Consider the following 19,149-nt stretch of genomic DNA (forward strand, 5'->3'; position numbering starts at 1 on the left):
CTGACCTGTATCTACCTACCACCTGTCAATCATCTCTCTACCTCTTTCTGACCTGTATCTACCTACCACCTGTCAATCATCTCTCTACCTCTGTCTGACCTGTATCTAGCTACCACCTGTCATCATCTCTCTACCTCTGTCTGACCTGTATCTACCTACCACCTGTCAATCATCTCCCTATGACCTGCCTGTCATCTCTGCCTCCTGCCTACTTTCTCTGCACCTGTGTCTCCTCCATTCACCTCCATCCGTGATGCGAGTGTCCTCATTTATTTATTTTTTTTAAAGAATTTTAATATTTATTTTCTAGTTCTCGGCAGTCACAACATCCCTGTTTGTATGTGGTGCTGAGGATCGAACCTGGGCTGCACGCATGGCAGCGAGCGCGCTACCGCTTGAGCCGCATCCCCAGCCCGAGTGTCCTCATTTATAGGCTCAGCCTTGGTTGGAGCTTCAGTGTTTCCACTTCCTAAAGAGCACTTGTAAAGTCTGTCCTTTGTGGCTTTTCTAATGTTGCTCCCGTTTCCTGGGAAAACAAAGTGCTCTCTGCCCTCAGCACAGCGAGGCCCTCCCTGTTCATCCTCTGGTCTTTCTGAAGTGGTGGTGCGTCCTGTATTTGCTGGCTCGCGGTTCAGGTGATGATCTCTCAGTTTCTCCAAGGCACATGAGGAGCAGTGCGTCCCGTGCCAGCAGCACTTGCGCCTGGGGAGCCCCACCCATGCACTGGGTGCCTGGGGGTCAATGCCTTTCCTCCTTGTGACAGTGCAGGATGACTCTCAGGCAGGAGGGGGTCCTGAATGTGACCATTCTCACCCAAATCCAGGAGGGGGGCATGGGGATGAGCAGAAGCTGGGACTAGGGACTGAGAGGGCTGAGGTTGCTGGGAAAGATGTCCCTCAGGAGAGACCTGGACTCTGGCAGCCATCTCTGTCCTCAGGCCACTCATGGCCTGGCCCATCGTTCCTTGGCAGAGGCCCATGCTGAGAACACTCAGCAGGTGAGACGGCATCAGGGGACGGGCGTTGGAACTTCAGGTCCTGGATCCATCATTCACTCAGACTCTTTGGTGAAGAGACTCTGCATTTGTACTTAAAATGATTTTTTCCAAGGGTTTGATATCTGAAAGCCAGATCAGAGGTAGGTGTGGCAGACACTGTCAGCCCCTTCTGACAGGCAGAGGGACAGATCTGGAGGGGACAGAGGGGAGGCTGACAAGACTAGACTCTGAAAAGGACACTGCTGAGCCAGTGCATGGCCATGTCTGCGACCCTGGCCACCAGGGAGGCTGAAGCAGGAGGATGGCTAGTTCAAGGCCAGCCTGAGCAACTTGCAAGAACTTATCTCAAAACGAAATAAAACGGGCTGAGGTGCAGCTTAGTGGTGGACCACCCCTGGGTCCAATCCCCAGTACAAAAACCCAAATCAAAAACGAAGAAAAAGGTACTGGTGCAGCAGTGGGCAGAACCCAATGCTGTTCCGCAGAGGCCCGGCACTGCAGCCCTGGACAGCAGCAGTGAGTCAGCTGTCAGCATGTCTGCCTTCCTGAGCCGCGCTCTGCTAGGGGGCATGGCCACTCCTCAGGGCTTCATCCCTAGAGGTGAGGACTAGTGGACTCTTGTGCAGCCCCTGGGCCACAGAGCCAGGACTCAGGTTCCAGCCTCTGGCCGAGCGAAGCAGCCCATGAAGGGAGCTTCAGCCCCTTCCTTCCCCTGCAGGGCCATGCCCAGAGCCCCCCTCCCAGGCTGCACCTGTGCTCCAGGTTGGGCTGTGGTGGGAAATCAGCTCAAGGTCAGCTGGCCCCCACGGTCACACGGCTGAGCACAGCATAGACAGGCCGCAGGACCACAGCAGCACTTCGCCCCGGAGCCACCCCCCCACCTGCTCTTACCTGGGGCTTCTCAGCAGGGCCTGGTGGGCCAGGAGGAGCGTGTCCAGCCCACAGATCCCCCCCAGCATGGGCCAGGGAGTCCCTGCCAGCACCTTCCTTGGGACACGTGACACTGTGTCTTCACCATCTTCCTCTTCCATTTTAATGAAGCGCTTTCCAACAGACAGAGAAGTCAGAAGAAGAGCGAGCAGACTCCCAGGTACCCCATCCAGCTCCACACTGGCCACACCAGCTACGGTCTTCTCTCTCCCCACACCTGTGTGTTCACACAGACACACACTCACAGATACACGCACAGACACATATGGACACACAGACACACACAGACACACAGACACAAGCACACACAGACATAGGCACAGACACACAGACCACAGACAGAGTCACACAGACACACAGAAAGACAGAGACGTGCAGACAGAGATGCGCAGACACACAGACGCACAGACAGACATGCAGACACACAGACACGCAGACTCAGACACACAGACATGCATAGATACATACAGACGCAGACACACAGACACAGAGACACATGCACAGATAAGCATACACTTACACACACAGACACATATAGACACACAGACTCATGCAGACACACAGACATGCATAGACACATGCAGACATATAAACACAGACACAGAGACACATGCACAGATACGCATACACTTACACACACAGACACATATAGACACACAGACATTCACAGACATGCAGATGCAGACACATAGACTCATGCAGACACACACAGACACACAGACACACAGACATGCAGATGCAGATGCAGACACACAGATGCATGCAGACACACACAGACACACAGACACACAGACATGCAGATGCAGACACACAGACTCATGCAGACACACACACACACACAGACACACAGACATTCACAGACATGCAGATGCAGACACACAGATGCATGCAGACACACCCACTTGTAGGCACACACAGGGACACATGCAGACACAGATGCAGACACAGACACACACAATGCATGCAGACACACAGACACATGCAGACACACAGACATACCCTCAGCCACAGGAGACAGACACACACGCAGACCCACAGATGTGCATGTGGACACACTGCGGCACAGACACAAGCCAGCACCGTGCAGACACATGTGCACTTTTTCTGAACCATTTGAGGATAAGCCACACACCCTGTGTCCCGTAGCTCAGTGGAAACCAGTGGACACAGCAGGGTTTTGGTGGAGGTGGTGCAGTGCTGGACCGTCACTAGAAGTCCTCTCCAGCCAGGAGTGTGCTGGCACAGCCCTGGGTGCTCTCTGCAGGGGACACAGTCTGATGCAGTGCTGTGGCCCGGTGCCTGCTCCCAAGCGTCTCGGTGCATGTGATGCAGTGGCCAGCTGCCTTGCCTGCCCTCTCCTGGCTCATGTCAGGTTCGCCATGCAGCTCTGGCTGCCTGGACCCTCCCGCCCATCTCCTGTGCATGACGGAGGGGCCAAAACCAGGGCTGCAGACTCTCCCCAGCTGAGCAGACACCCTCTGCCGCTCAGGGTGCCGCGCACATGGGCGCAGGTGCCAGAGCCTGGGGTGTCAGTCTTCAGCGTGATGTCCTTCAGGAAGTGGACCTGCAGGTTGCCTGAACAGCAGGTGCAGCTGTCAGACACCTAGCTACAGCGATCACAGGTAACAGAACGCCGTCACCTGGCTTTACTGGACGGTCTCTCTAGAGTGCACTCACACTCTGACCAACACCAGGTGGAGTGGCTGTGCCCCTCACAGCCACTCACCTGGGATCCCAACTCTGCCCCATCGTCCTGGCTTTTATAAAGCACTTTATCTGATGGATTAGATGTCCCTTAGTCACAGATCTAGTTTCAGATTTACTTGTAAATTATTGGGAACCTCGTTTAAAACCAATCTGACCGGAGGTGGGTGTGACTCAGTCAGTGGTGTAGCAGGTGCCTAGCATACACAGGCCCTAGGTTCTCCCCCAGCACCAGGAAAACCCCCAAAACAAAGCCAATCTCATTTAAAAACTGTATTATTTATAAAAATAACTAATAAGCCTAGATCACCTGTTTTTCCTTTTTTGTACTGGGATTTGAACCCAGAGGTGCTTAACCACTGGGCCATATCTCCAGCCCTTTGAGTCTTTATTTTGAGTCAGGGCCTTGCTAAATTACCGAGGCTGGCTTTGAACTTGCACTTCTCCTGCCTCCGCCTCCTGAGTTGCTGGGACCACAGGTGAGCACCCCACAGCCAGGGATCCCCTCTCCTTTTGGAAGAACTTGGCAGATGCTCAGTGGGAACCTGCCAGTGGGTCCCTAAGGAGAGGACAGGGCTTGGAGGCCAGTGGGTGTTGATCTGTGGATGGTGCTAGAGGGGGACAGTCCTTGGGGGAACACCCACTGGGCGTGTTCTTGGGGGACACCCATTGGGGGTTTTCCTGGCACTGAAACTGTCCAAAGCTGAGCTGACCAAATGGGACCATGTAGAGATGGTGGGGCAGCCCCAGAGGCAACACTGTCCCTCCAGAGTGACCAGGGAGGACCCAGGGGAGCCCAGGGAAAGCTGGGAGTCAGTCAGTGACCAAGGGAGAGGCTGTTCCTGCCCCAGGCGGGAGCTGAGGGGCAGTGAGCCAGGGTAGAGCAGAGAGGCCTGCGTGGCTGGGGGGGCACACGGGGCAGAGGCAGCCCGGAGAGCAAACACGGGGTCCCTGCCTCCAGGTGGGACGAAGCTGCCCTCTGCCTCTGAGTTCACAGCTTCAGGAAGGGAGCATGGACACCATTATATGGACAGCAAGGGCAGATGTGCCAGGACAGCAACTGTCCCCCCAGCACGTCCTGGGCTGGGCTCAAGAGGAGGCAGAGGGACTGTCCCCCCCCCCAGCACGTCCTGGGCTGGGCTCAAGAGGAGGCAGAGGGACTGTCCCCCCCAGCACGTCCTGGGCTGGGCTCAAGAGGAGGCAGAGGGACTGTCCCCCCCAGCACGTCCTGGGCTGGGCTCAAGAGGAGGCAGAGGGACTGTCCCCCCCAGCACGTCCTGGGCTGGGCTCAAGAGGAGGCAGAGGGCCTGTCCCCCCCCCAGCACGTCCTGGGCTGGGCTCAAGAGGAGGCAGAGGGACTGTCCCCCCCCCCAGCACGTCCTGGGCTGGGCTCAAGAGGAGGCAGAGGGACTGTCCCCCCCAGCACGTCCTGGGCTGGGCTCAAGAGGAGGCAGAGGGACTGTCCCCCCCAGCACGTCCTGGGCTGGGCTCAAGAGGAGGCAGAGGGACTGTCCCCCCCAGCACGTCCTGGGCTGGGCTCAAGAGGAGGCAGAGGGACTGTCCCCCCAGCATGTCCTGGGCTGGGCTCAAGGGGAGGCAGAGGGACTGTCCCCCACCCAGCACGTCCTGGGCTGGGCTCAAGAGGAGGCAGAGGGACTGTCCCCCCCAGCACGTCCTGGGCTGGGCTCAAGAGGAGGCAGAGGGCCTGTCCCCCCCCCAGCACGTCCTGGGCTGGGCTCAAGAGGAGGCAGAGGGCCTGTCCCCCGCCCAGCACGTCCTGGGCTGGGCTCAAGAGGAGGCAGAGGGACTGTCCCCCCCAGCACGTCCTGGGCTGGGCTCAAGAGGAGGCAGAGGGACTGTCCCCCCCAGCACGTCCTGGGCTGGGCTCAAGAGGAGGCAGAGGGACTGTCCCCCCCAGCACGTCCTGGGCTGGGCTCAAGAGGAGGCAGAGGGACTGTCCCCCGCCCAGCACGTCCTGGGCTGGGCTCAAGAGGAGGCAGAGGGACTGTCCCCCCCAGCACGTCCTGGGCTGGGCTCAAGAGGAGGCAGAGGGACTGTCCCCCCCAGCACGTCCTGGGCTGGGCTCAAGAGGAGGCAGAGGGACTGTCCCCCCCAGCACGTCCTGGGCTGGGCTCAAGAGGAGGCAGAGGGACTGTCCCCCCCAGCACGTCCTGGGCTGGGCTCAAGAGGAGGCAGAGGGACTGTCCCCCCCCAGCACGTCCTGGGCTGGGCTCAAGAGGAGGCAGAGGGACTGTCCCCCCCAGCATGTCCTGGGCTGGGCTCAAGGGGAGGCAGAGGGCCTGTCCCCCCCCCAGCACGTCCTGGGCTGGGCTCAAGGGGAGGCAGAGGGCCTGTCCCCCCCCCCAGCACGTCCTGGGCTGGGCTCAAGAGGAGGCAGAGGGACTGTCCCCCCCAGCACGTCCTGGGCTGGGCTCAAGAGGAGGCAGAGGGCCTGTCCCCCCCCCCCAGCACGTCCTGGGCTGGGCTCAAGAGGAGGCAGAGGGACTGTCCCCCCCAGCACGTCCTGGGCTGGGCTCAAGAGGAGGCAGAGGGACTGTCCCCCCCAGCACGTCCTGGGCTGGGCTCAAGAGGAGGCAGAGGGACTGTCCCCCCCCAGCACGTCCTGGGCTGGGCTCAAGAGGAGGCAGAGGGACTGTCCCCCCCAGCATGTCCTGGGCTGGGCTCAAGGGGAGGCAGAGGGCCTGTCCCCCCCCCAGCACGTCCTGGGCTGGGCTCAAGGGGAGGCAGAGGGCCTGTCCCCCCCCCCAGCACGTCCTGGGCTGGGCTCAAGAGGAGGCAGAGGGACTGTCCCCCCCAGCACGTCCTGGGCTGGGCTCAAGAGGAGGCAGAGGGCCTGTCCCCCCCCCCAGCACGTCCTGGGCTGGGCTCAAGAGGAGGCAGAGGGACTGTCTCCCCCAGCACATTCTGGGCTGGGCTCAAGGGGACGGAGGGACAGATGAGCAGACAGTAGGGCAGGACAACTTTGGTCCCACAGATGGGGAGAGGAGTGCACGTGGGCAGAGAGCCACCCCACAGCTTGTCCTGGGAGGGACAGGCAGTGGCAGCAAGGTGGCCTGTCATGGGAGCCAGGGTGTACCTGAGTGGCCTGAGGACACCATGGTGTGCTGCAGTGGAAGGTGTGTGCAGAGGCTCCGAGGAGGCCCGGGGCCATGCAGAGCCTGCCCCAAGCTCCCCTGAGACCTGAGGGGACGAGGCCGACGGCTGCTCCCGGGGGAGGGCTCTAGAGGCCCCAGCATGGCCGTTGACAGCCGGAGGGGAAGCCAGGACCCTGGTGCAGGACAGTCCGTGGTGGGGACCACAGACTGGTGGAAGCTGATGGCACCCTGGGTGGGTGTGCGGAGCTGGGCGTGTCCAAGGGTGGCTTCTCAGTCCTCTTGTTTTAGACGCCCTCTCCCGCCAGCCCGCGCTGCCTGAATCAGGAGTGTCGGGGTAGGCCATGTTTATGTCGACCGGCAGGGGTGGGTTCCGTCCATCCTGGCTGGGCTGCAGCTGGCCCCTGTGCCTAAGGAACGTGGTGAACAGGCTCAGGCTGTCTGCTGGCCACTGCGGGGCAAGCAGCCTGTGGGCAGCTGTGGGCCTCCGAGCTGTCTCGCGCTCCAGTAAGGGCTCTGGAGCAGGGAAGTCGAGGGAGAGGCAGGGCAGAGGGTGGGAAGGGCGGCCCTGTTTGCAGCCAGGCATCCAAGGAGGGCTTGTTCCCCGTCCCCAGGCATCTACTGCTCTGGCCAGGCATGTGTGGGCCCTGGGGTGACCTGGAGAAGGAGACACGCTCCTGCCCACTGGCAGCCTGCACTCTAGTGGCCCCGAGAGATGCAGTGTCACTCCTTTGAAATCACAGCAGTCTCAGGAAGTGGCTGGTGTGGTGACCGTGGCCACCCAGTCATGTGCTAGAGATCAGCCATGGTCGCAGGCTCTGCGACCACCCAGGAGAGGACACGGGAGCTGTGGCTTGAAGGGGCAGATGTGCTGAGGCGGAGGGACTGGTACAGAGGCCCTGGGGATGAGCTGGGCTCAAAGAGTCCATGGACGGCCATCAGCTGCTGGTCACCAGAAGGTGTGGGCAGGAGCTGGGCCGGTAGACCAGGGAGGTGGCCTGCAGGGGAAGGAGCCCTGCCCAGCAGTGGTGTGGGTGGCCAGAGCACAGGGTAGTGGAGACCACAGGAAAGAGACTCTGGGCCAGTAACAGTCATTAAGCATGAGCAACTCACTAAGGGGGTGGTCACGGCCAACAGCAGCATCTTACGCCTCTGTGAATAACCGTCCTCCTGCCTCTGGGCCTGGGGTGAGGTAGCCATGACAGGCACGAGGCATGGCCTGCTCACCAGAAAAGAACTCAAGGCCCTGGCCTAATCCCCGAATCCCTGTCCATAAATCTCACCACAGCACCTGACCCGCCGTCTCTTGGAGGATGGTGAAATCATCGGAACTTTCTGGAACTCCCCCAGGGCTGACCCAGGAAGCCTGCTGCTGTGTCCCCCGGGGGAGTTGGGCTGACAGCCCGAGGGGCGCCACCTGTCTGCTCTCTGGGGGCTGGCGGCTAGGCAGAGCCCAGATGGCTTTACCACTGTCTTAGATGGCCTCGGTCAAAGGCCACGCAGCCTCAGAGCCACATGACTCCCATGGCCACAAAGGACACTCAGCAAGTCCAGTGCAAACAAGTGGCGCTCACCACAGAGGGGTGCAGTCGGGTGCCGGTGGATGGGCGTGTGGGAGAGGCGCCGCGCCTGGGCCTCCCCGTGCAGCCCAGCCCTGCTTCTGCGGCGCAGGTGGGAGGGCACAGCTGCCTCATCAGAGAGGAACTCAGGAGGGCACATCATCAACCTGCGAGGCTGGGCCTCGTGGCCCTGAGTCAGGCCACCAGAATGTCCCCACAGTGTGCTGTCAGCCTGGCTGTTATCCTAATGACTCAACCTGAGAAGTCAGCAAGACGCTTGAAATAGCCCAGCCACCCGGCAGGCCAGAACGGTGTGGCCACACACTCCCTGAGGGCTTCGATCCTGGGTCTCCTGCCACCAGGTGAGGCTGCCCGAGCTGTCCAGGAAGCCAGGCCTCCCGCCCACCTCCGCAGGCTTGTGGCTCCTGGAGGCCCTCCCAGGACGACGTGTGGCCCAGCCTGGGGCCCTTGGCTGAGGGCTGGTTCTGGCTGCTCCCCCGCGGGAGGCTCTCAGGCCCATGACCCAGGGGTCACAGACACGCCCTGAGCGAGGTCCTGTGTACACACCCAGGGTGGAGACAGAGGCTGTCCTGAGAAACCAGAGCCACGGAGAAGGTGCGCGTGGCCAGTGTGTGAAGGACAGACCCGGGGCCAGGACACGTCTCTCTCAGAGCGCTGGGCTAGTCAGCCTTCCCTCACTGTGACAGCTGCCAGGGACAGCTGCTGTGGAAGAAAGGAAGGGGCAGAGGGAAGCAGCCAGACAGCAGGACCCGGTGCAGGAGGGCAAGAGCCCTGGGAAGGCTGGTGGGTGAGTGCACTCAGGGCCACGAGGACCCTTGACTCTCTGGAGGGAGAACACTACTCGCTGCTGGTGCCGCAGAGCTCAGAGGGGGCAGGCAAGTGGGCGTGTTCCCTGGGGACAGAGTGGTCATATCTACCACCTGTGTGCCTGGGGCTGGAGGTGCCACTCTGCAAGGCAGGAAAAACATGAGGAGGACTTTGGGGAGCTGGGTTCGGGTGCCTGAGTGTGCCTGTGGGAACCCAGCTCTCAGCCAAGGACAGAGCTGAGCAGCTGCCAGAGGCCACCCCAAGGTGCCAAGCCTAAATGGCCACCTGTTAGAGGCTGCAATGTCTCCTCTGTAGCCTGGGAAACGCAGAGACATGGCTGACCCTCGAGCCAGCCCACTACCAAGGGTGCCCCAGACCACAGCACTGTCTCCTGCAGAGATGGGATGGGGGCCTCAGCCAAAGCAGCTGTGCACACCCTGAGAGACCACTGCCCAACACGGAGACCTGAGGTCCTCTGCCTTGGGGAGACTGGCGGGGGCCCAGGGCAGCAGGGTCAGGGGAGCCCGAGATGGCTCTCTGGTGATGCCCGGCCAGGCCAGCCTCCTCGAGTGGCTGGTGGCCTCTGTCCCCAGAGCAGCCTCCCAGGGACCCCACCATGTGGGAGGGATGTGTCCACAGAGCGCCCGTGGGGAGAGGCCTCTCCGACAGCTTGCTCATGGCCAGCAGGTCCCGCAAAGCACAAGCAGGACACCAGCTATCCACAGCCACCCCGAGGCCTGCGCTCCTCTGTCTGTCTCACCCAGGATGATGACCAGGGCAGTCGAGGGCCAGTCCGGGTGTATCTGCCCCCTGGGTGCGGTCACCTCTGCGCTGTGGTCACGGAGCTGCGGCACGTGGCTGCTGTGTATTCCGGCTGGAGCTCTCACTAGGTCGCATCCCTGCAGACGCACGGCCGTCTGAGGCCTGGGGAGATGGAACGCACCGCAAAGGCTCTGTCAGGGGCTTGGTGGCAGCACTGTGGCTGTGGCCGCTCCACTCCTCGCGTCGCCTGCCTGCGTCTCCTCACTGTGACAAACAGCTTTGAGGGAGGGCTGTGTAGAAGACAGGTGCACGTTGGCTCACGGTCACTGAGGCCCAGTCTGTGGTGGGCTGGCCCTGTTGGTGGCACTGGACACCACTCAGGAGCTAGAGGTGATCTCGTCACCTACAGCCCAGCTACTCAGGAGGCTGAGGCAGGAGGACCCTAAGTCGGTTCCTGGCCAGCAACATGGCAAAGTCTTTGTCTCAAAAGAAAAAAGAAAGGCTGTGCTTTCCAAGGCACCTCCAGGTCAGGAGGGAGGCGTCCTCTGGGGCCTGAGGACAGAGCCCTGGCCAGCCTGGGGCCCTCTGCTCCATGCTGAGATCCTGCCCCAGTACGGGGTGGTCTCAGGGCCATGTCTCTGTAGCCACATGTGCTCGTCCATAAGGTGAGCAGGGGACGAGGCCGCTCCCCTAACACACCAGGGCTGGCTCCGGAACAGGTTTTTAAAAGGATGTTGTATGTGGCTTCCACAAACAGCAGAAAGGTGAAATCTGTCAGTCTGCACGTTTCCCTGCAGTCTGTCTCAGCAGGGCCAAAGTCTCTGCTGCTCACTGCTGTGAGCCAGTGTGGCCGGGCCCTGGGCAGCGCTCGTGTTAGCACCAGGGCCGTCTCGGCTCTTTAATATTGGGGTGGTGCCGTGGAGACCCTCATGCAGGACTGGAACCCTTGTTCTGGCCTCTGGTCGTCTCCCGAGAATGCACAGCCAGCAGGAGTGGCTGCAGGGCCTACGCCCTGGACCTGCCTTTCCGGGGCTGCCTCGGAGTTGTGAAGAGCCAGCTCTGCATCCAGCTGGGCGTGGGGCGGTGGGTGCCAAAGCTCACCTGCAGGCCCCTCCAGCCTGGGGGCTTCTCTGGGAGCCCTCTGACCGCCACACTGTGACCACTCTGGGGCACACATGTCCACCACAGCAACTCATTCTACCAGGAGCCCGTGGGGGCACCCATCAGGGCCTCTCTCGCACCGAGGCTCGGGGCTATAACTGCCATCGGGTCCTCCACACTTGCAACTCAGGATCACGTAGGAGTCACACGGCATCGGTGTCGCCTCTCCTATTTAAAGCTAGATGTGCGCACAGATAACATAAATTTTCATACTTGATTTTTTTGGCCTATTTATAAAAGCAAAATATAACCTTTTTTATTTAAAAGTGCCTTACATATGCAAAGTGGCTTTTCCAAACTGTGTTGGAGCAGTTGATGAGTGTGGAATTCCCACAGCCCTCAGAGCAGGAGACTTAGAAGTCAGTGCTATTAACAGGAGACCGTGGCCAAGAAAAGCCACGGGAGAGGACGCAGGGACGGCCTCGGCCCACCCCGAGCTCTTCCTGCTGGGCCAGGCCCTCGGGGTGTGGGCCTCCCCGTCAGTGTCCTCCAGATAAGCTGGACAGTGCTGATAAGATGGGTCACCACCAGTTTTCTCCCCGCAGGCCCGAGCGCAGCAGGAGCGGCGGTGGCCACACGTCCATGGATGTACACGTCCTGAGGAGGAAGATCAGCCGCACATGCGACGAGGGGGCCCGCGCCCTCCTTGGCAGCCTCCTGACATACGTCACAGACCGCACAGGCGGGCCCCCGGGGGCAGCGGACCCAGGGCACGCGGGGGGTTGCTCGCCTCCGTCTCAGGAGGCCGGCCGGAGGCCCACACGCTTCCAGCTCCTACAGGCCAAGTTCATGGGCACAGGCCGGGAGCACCACCTCAAGAGGACCAGGGAGGTGGGCAGGCTCATCTCCAGGGACAAGCAGGGTCCCGGCAGGAGCCTTGTGAGTGCTACCATCAACAAACTGCTGGAGAAGACCCAGGCGGGGGCCAGCTGCCCGGGCCAGAGGCTCCTGGCTGGGGAGAAGCCCCGCTGGGGCCCCCCTGGTGGGAAGGGCACAGTGAAGAGCATCCTGAGGAAGTTCCTGGCTGCGGAGGAGAAGGAGAAGAAGGAGAAGGAGGCAGGAGCGGAGCCCCCTGGCCGGCAGCCTGGGGCCGCCCGGGGCCTCCTGCCAAGGACGGCGGGCAGGAGCACCATCCTGGGCCGGCTGCGAGAGAGGTTTGAGCAGAGCAGCTGCCTCCGCTCAGAGGCCAGCCTGCTGCCCCTCCACAGGGAGGGGCGGAGGGGCCTGCAGAAGAAGACGCACAGGCCGGAGCTGCGGGTGCTCCACACCACCACCATGGCCATCAGCTGTACCAGGACACCCCCTGCCCGCTTTCTGGCCTGCACGGCCGAGCCCCTGCCAGCCCTCAGCATAGCCACGGTGGTCTGCAGCCCCCGGAGCTGGCTGTCTCACTGCGCAAAAGTCAGTCACTTGGAGTCCAGGCGTTGGCCCAGGAGAGACATCAGCATGTCCTCGGACCCAGAGGGCACAGACCCCAGCAGGGGCAAAATGCCAGGAATAGGGATCTTGAGCAAGGAGCCCAGAGGACAACCAAAGCCCTCAAAGTCCTCCATGACCCAGGTGGCCGCTCCCAGGGACAGCCACCTGGCTCTGAACCCCACCGAGGGCATCCCCCAGCAGGACTCTGCCTGGGCCTCCCAGGAAGCCCTGCCTGACCACATGCCCCTGTCACCCCCATTCAGACCAGCCAGCCCCAGGGGGGTTGGGCCAGCTGAAGGGGACAAGACAATGGGGCTGACAGCAGAGGGGCCAGCGGGCCACCCCTGGGGGCTAAAAGAGGAGGGCGCAGGGGAGGTCCCTGATGTCACCATGACGGTGTGCAGTTCTGAGGACGAAGCAGAAAGCTCGCTCCCAGCCTCAGACAGAGAGCCCCTCTTCGCCACCCAGAGGCACCTCCCAGAGCAGGGGCCAGCAGCTCAGATCCCCCCGCTGGCCGCTCCCAGAGTCCAGGCTGCACGGCGAGCACAGCCTGCCCTGGAGTCTTCACCCCTCACCGTGCGGCTTCCAGTTGTCCACGAAATGCCAGCCCCTCCAGGGCCTCTGCAAAGCACGTGGCCGGGCGGGGACAGGCGGCCCCCAGCTTCAGGAGGGCACACTGCCCGGGCCAATGCAGGGGCAGTGCTTCCCCCTGCCACTGAGGACAGGGAGGCTGGCCTGGCCGCAGGGGGGCTGAGCCCCTCCGGCAGGACCTCCAAGCAAGGACCCCCAGAATCCCCGAGGGTCACTGCCCCCGTGGGTCCTGGGGACCAACAGCCGCTCCTGACGGTCCTGACGGCCAACTCTCCACAAGGTACCCCTGCTGGGAAGGGGGGCACCCACAGCCCTGTGAGCACCAGTGAGGGCAGGACCCCCAGGACTGCTTCAGGACAGGGTGCTCCTGAGCTCAGCTGCCAGCGTCTCCCCCCACCTAACCACCCTGACCACGGCACCCCACCAGGCTCTTCCACATGCGCATGGAAAAGCCCTCCAGGACACAGCACCTGCTCTACCTCTGGCAGCCAGCAGGGACTGGGTTCCAGGGAGGGAGGCGCCAGGGCAGCCCCTGCCCAGGATTTCAGAGGACCTGAGAGTCCCACCATGAGTGACAGGAGAGTCCTGTGTGGGCAGGAAGACAGCAAAGGTCCCGAGGCAGAGGCAGCCCTGCCCCCGGGGATTTCCCAGGAAGATGCCCGCAATGATTGGGGCAGGAAGAGCCTGGCCCTGCTAGATGAGCCACCCAAGCCCAGTGGCAGAGCCTGCAGGGCCACAGCACCTGGAGGGAAGGTCCCAAGTTCTACAGGGGACAGGAAGGCACCACCAGGGGACGCCTGGGTCCCCGAGGACAGGAGGGCACCTGCAGGGATCTCCAGGGACCCCGAGGACAGGAAGACACCTACAGGGATCTCCAGGGACCCCGAGGACAGGAAGACACCTACAGGGATCTCCAGGGACCCCGAGGACAGGAAGACACCTACAGGGATCTCCAGGGACCCCAAGGACAGGAGAGCACCTACAGGGATCTCCAGGGACCCCGAGGACAGGAAGACACCTATAGGGATCTCCAGGGACCCCGAGGACAGAAGAGCACCTACGGAGAGCTCCAGGGACCCCGAGGACAGAAGAGCACCTACAGGGATCTCCAGGGACCCCGAGGACAGAAGAGCACCTACAGGGATCTCCAGGGACCCCGAGGACAGAAGAGCACCTACAGGGATCTCCAGGGACCCCGAGGACAGAAGAGCACCTACAGGGATCTCCAGGGACCCCGAGGACAGGAGAGCACCTACAGGGATCTCCAGGGACCCCGAGGACAGGAGAGCACCTACAGGGAGCTCCAGGGACCCCGAGGACAGAAGAGCACCTACAGGGATCTCCAGGGACCCCGAGGACAGGAGAGCACCTACGGGGATCTCCAGGGACCCCGAGGACAGGAAGACACCTACAGGGAGCTCCAGGGACCCCGAGGACAGGAGAGCACCTACAGGGATCTCCAGGGACCCCGAGGACAGGAGAGCACCTACAGGGATCTCCAGGGACCCCGAGGACAGGAAGACACCTACAGGGAGCTCCAGGGACCCCGAGGACAGGAAGACACCTACAGGGATCTCCAGGGACCCCGAGGACAGGAGAGCACCTACAGGGATCTCCAGGGACCCCGAGGACAGGAAGACACCTACAGGGAGCTCCAGGGACCCCGAGGACAGGAAGACACCTACAGGGATCTCCAGGGACCCCGAGGACAGGAAGACACCTAAGTGGAGCTCCAGGGACCCCGAGGACAGGAAGACACCTACAGGGATCTCCAGGGACCCCGAGGACAGGAAGACACCTACAGGGATCTCCAGGGACCCCGAGGACAGGAAGACACCTACAGGGATCTCCAGGGACCCCGAGGACAGGAAGACACCTACAGGGATCTCCAGGGACCCCGAGGACAGGAAGACGCCACCACCACCGGGGAGTGCCCAGGACCCTGAGAAGAGGACAGCACTGTTGGGGGGCGTCAGGGACCCCGAGGACGGTCCTGGGGCAGAGTGGAAGGGTGCAGAGGAACACAGAGTGCAGTCGGCTCGCCATTGTGCTGCCACAGGAAATGGGCTCCTGGGAGAGACTTGGCCCCCAGAACCTGGCCGGCACCGTTTCTTGACACCCGGCGAGTCCTCCGAGCACAAGAGCCGAACTGCAGAGGGGGGCGTCTGGGAGGAGAGGGCTGGGCAGCAGCCCCCAACAGGGGTGCCCGTGCCTGCTGGGCCCGAGGAGGCCTTGGGCGCTTGCCCCGCGCCTGCAGAGGCCCTGCTCTGTGCTTCACAGGACACTGCAGCAGTGGGCACCAGGAGCCGAGCCGGCAGAGCCACCAGAGGGGGTCCCCAGCCCAGGGACGCACCATGCGGGAGCCCGGCAGGGTCCCTGGCCCAGCAGGCCCGGGACAGAGGGGGCCTCCCACCGGCAGCACACACTCTCGCTGGTGTGGCATCTGCCCCTTCGTGCCTCTCGGGGCCAGCTCCAGAGCAGGAAGCCAAGCCTGCCCATGAGAGAGCCCCCGGCAAGGCAGAGAGCTTGGGGCCCACACAGGGACGTGTGGGGAAGCCAGAGGAGGGTGTCACAGGGCACGGGAGGCCACACCAGACTCAAGAGCCAGACGGTTCTGGAAAGAGAGGGGCAGCACCAGGGGGCGAGAAGGCTGGGCTGTGTGCAGCAGAGTCCCGGGCACAGGCTCCTCAGGACCGGGCAGGAGGACGGAGGGCAGCAGCCATGGAGAAGCCCTGCCAGCCCAGGGCCAGGGGCCAGGAGCACCCACTGGGCCCCTCAGTGCAGCAGGTGAGGAATCTGGCTCAGGAAGGTGGCCCCAAGGCTGACAGGAGCCCAGCCACTCCCTCAGGGACGCCTGGGGGGTCCTGCAGCCTGACCACACAGGGAAGGGTCAGGGGGATGGTGTCCCAGGCCTGGGGGCAGCCTGACGGCTCAGCTGACAGAGCACGTGCCGCAGGGGCAGGTGGGGAACCCCAGAGGCCTACGCACAGGGTCAGTGGCCAGGGGAGCCCCAGGGCCCCGCGACCCACCCCAGGAAGCAGGCCCCTGGCCGGGAGGAGTGCGGCAGCCTCTCGCCCAGAGCCCGCAGGCAGCTCTGCCCAGCCCACACCTGATGCTGGGGGCTGCCCAGTCCCCCAACTCCCAGCCCAGACGGGGCTCCCAAACACACCCGGGGCCGAGAGAGGCCTGTCAGAGGGCGAGCATCACAGGAGGTCAGGGCACCTGGCAAAATATAAAGCCCAGAGCTTCAGCAACCAGACGGCCTTCGATCTGTCCTTCAGGCCCACCTTGTTCAGGGCTAGTGATACCTTCGAAGCCCCACAGTGAGCCTGGCCACGAGCCACCACGAGCCCCCGGCATGGGGCTGAGGTGTGCTTCCTGCCTGTGACGTGCTGTGCGCCTCCCCCACAGACTGTCCACCCTGCCCCCTCCTGCCCAGGCCCCTGATCTTGGGAGAGGAGGGTGGGCTCTGAGTGTGGGCTCTGCTTCCCTGGGCTCTGAGGCTCCTTTTCAGAAGAGCAAGGTGCCAGCTGTTGCCCTTGTGTTTATGTCACTGTCACTGGGAATGTGCCAGCACTCCCCCTGACCTGGCGGGCGGCCTTCCCTGCCCTCTCACCGTACTCTGGGCGCCCTCTGCTCCCCTCCCGTGTCTCTGCCAAGCACCCAAAAACAGAGCAGTGGCTGGTGACCTGAGCCAGGCGTGTGAGAAGAAAGGCAGCACTTCCCCACTGCGGGGCCCGGGCCCACACCAGCTGTGGGGAGGCCAGGAGGCCAGTAGGACGGCAGGACACTAGGGGCTCTGCTGGAGCCTGCTCCCACGACAGACCCACAGGCCTGGGAAGTGCCTGGGAAGCCAGCCCTGAGGAGCCACCACAGGCTGTCCATGGCCTGCTGCCCTGCTGTCCTGCTGCCCTGCTGGGCCAGGCCAGTGGCCATCCACCTCCTGCCTCTGCAGAGTGCACTCAGGCCCAGGGCCCTCAGGGTGGAGCATCTGCTGATGTGAGGAAGGGTGGGGAGGAAGGAGGCCACCTGCCACAACCCTGCCTCCGGTCACTGGTGCCCTCTGCAGGTTCTTCTGAGCTGCTCCATCGGTGTCTCCCATGGGACACGGCACACAGGCCCCAGGCCACCCAGAGGCCGTGTGCTGCCTGGACCTGCTGAGCATGGGCTCCCAGAGGTGCTGAAGCGGCAGCTGCCCTGCTGCCCTGGGCTCCAGTTTCTCTGTGGAAAATTAATTTCTGCTTTTTGAAGCTTCTTGGTTTCAGTTCCTTTGCAACTGAGCAATGTCCTAAAGCCCACTCTGGCCCTGGAGAGGGCTCCGGATGCTCCTGGTGATCTCTCTTATTTTCTGATCTGAACATCATTCAGTGAGAGGCAGGTGCTACTTGAAGCTGGCAGGACCTCCGGGGTCCTGAGACTCTCCTGGGCCTTGCATTTCTCTCACCCATGGAGGCTGCGCGTGGGGCCGTGGGGTGTGCTGTCCCCTGGGGAGCTGCACCAGGGTTGGGGTGGCTTCTGGGAGCTTCCCGGCCCCGGGGCCCAGGAAGCAGGGGTGCAGGGTGCTGCCCGTGGAGGCCACAGCCAGCCTTGGGGAGCTGTTGGAGTGGAGCTGAGAGCCGCCTGGAGTCAGGAGTCACTCCGCCCCAAGGCACCCGGGCAGGGCCACACCCATCATACTTGAGCAAACACTTCATCTATCTTATTTCTTTATTTATCCTTTGTTCAGAAGGGTTAAGGGGAACCTTTGCCAAAGAATGTGAGGACAGAAGTGAGATAAAAATACTACATTCACCAGTGTTCCCTCTAAAAATACGCAGCAGCAGCACCTCGCTATTTTTAAACAGACCAGAAAGTCCTGGGGAATGCAGGGCTGGGCGCCCAGCCGGCAGGTGGTCACTGGCCCTTCACACAGGCTGCCGGAGGCCAGCGGCACCCCTTAGCCTGTCCCAGGGAGGCCAGGGGGAGAGCCCAGCAACAGTGGACTGCTGGCTACAGCTCTGAGTGGGGAAGGGACTCCTCCCTGGAGAGGGCTGAGACCACTGGTGTGGAAGGGTGGGGTGCAAACCATCCTGAGCCCAGGGGAAGAGGGCAGGGCTCCCGGGGACCTACCTAACCCTGAGCAGCTCTTCACGTCTGCCCCAGGTGTTGAAAGACCCAGGTGTCAGCACTGCCCTTCTGCAAGCCCCCTGTGAGGTCAGACATGGTTAGAATTTTACACGGTTCTTTGCCATTTCAGCTATGATCTTTTAATTATGTGTCCATCCACAATATTTATTAATTTCCTTCTTGGTATCCTTCTTTGTAGATAAACAATTCTAAAATGGGTTAGTCAGAAAAAAATAACTAAATGTGTTTTATTATATCCTTTAAGTTTTTACTAACTTCATTCAGCTAGAAATAATTTTTAAGAAAGAAAATAGCTGGATTGGGGATGTGTTCAATGGCAGAGGGCTCTTGCAGCATGCAGGCTCTGTGTTCAATCCCCAGGCTGAAAAAATAAAGGATGTTACAAATCTCTTCCTTGTGTCTGTGAAGGGCTGTACCAGGCAGCAGCCAGGGAGCAAGGGCGAGCCCACCAGAGGTGCAGGAAGGGCAGAGGTCAGCAGGGCTCTGGCCCAGGACGCCCCAGCAGGGGTGCAGATCTTCTTAGTGTGTGCTCCCCCAGGTCACCGGGCAGCTCTGTGCCCATGATGGGCAGCGTGCAGGCATCTTTCCTGACCAGCACAGGCCACAGGCAGCACCCTGCTGGTGTGGAGGGACAGCTGGACAGCTGTGGACAGCTGCTTCAGGCCCCACCGAGCCACCCCAGCCTGTCCAAGTCCAGCTTGAAACAGAGGGTGCTCAGCTCACCCGTGACTGCAGCACAGAGAATGTTCAAATCTGTTGGAGAAACAAAGACCCGAGAAAGCACCAGTAAAGCCAATGACAGGAAAGCCACAGGCTCACTGCACCAGCAGCCGCACACTTGACATTCAGGACACACACAAAACCAGGGCACAGAGGGAGGACAGCAGGGTGTGCTGCCGGGTCAGGAGAAGAAACGGGTGGCTTCCGGCTGCAGAGGCCGGACACCAGCAGGACGCAG

The 19,149-nt window shown here is 61.8% G+C and overlaps 1 protein-coding gene across 1 annotated transcript; it reads left to right on the plus strand.

Moving 5' to 3' along the window:
• The first annotated feature begins 6,613 nt into the window (after nt 1-6,613).
• LOC308652565 (uncharacterized protein) lies at nt 6,614-18,581 on the plus strand. Its single transcript, XM_081300490.1, has 2 exons — nt 6,614-8,665; nt 11,600-18,581. The coding sequence occupies exon 2, from the start codon at nt 11,637-11,639 to the stop codon at nt 16,389-16,391; it is 4,755 nt and encodes a 1,584-aa protein (XP_081156616.1). The 5' UTR covers nt 6,614-8,665; nt 11,600-11,636; the 3' UTR covers nt 16,392-18,581.
• The last annotated feature ends 568 nt before the right edge of the window (nt 18,582-19,149 follow it).

The sequence above is a fragment of the Spermophilus citellus genome (genome assembly GCF_964194105.1).
Source record: "Spermophilus citellus genome assembly, chromosome: 1".
NCBI classification, from domain to species: domain Eukaryota; kingdom Metazoa; phylum Chordata; class Mammalia; order Rodentia; family Sciuridae; genus Spermophilus; species Spermophilus citellus.

Bases quoted from the DNA above. Each gene is read 5' to 3' on its own strand.
- LOC308652565 (XM_081300490.1), top strand. From the start codon at position 11,637: ATGGATGTACACGTCCTGAGGAGGAAGATCAGCCGCACATGCGACGAG.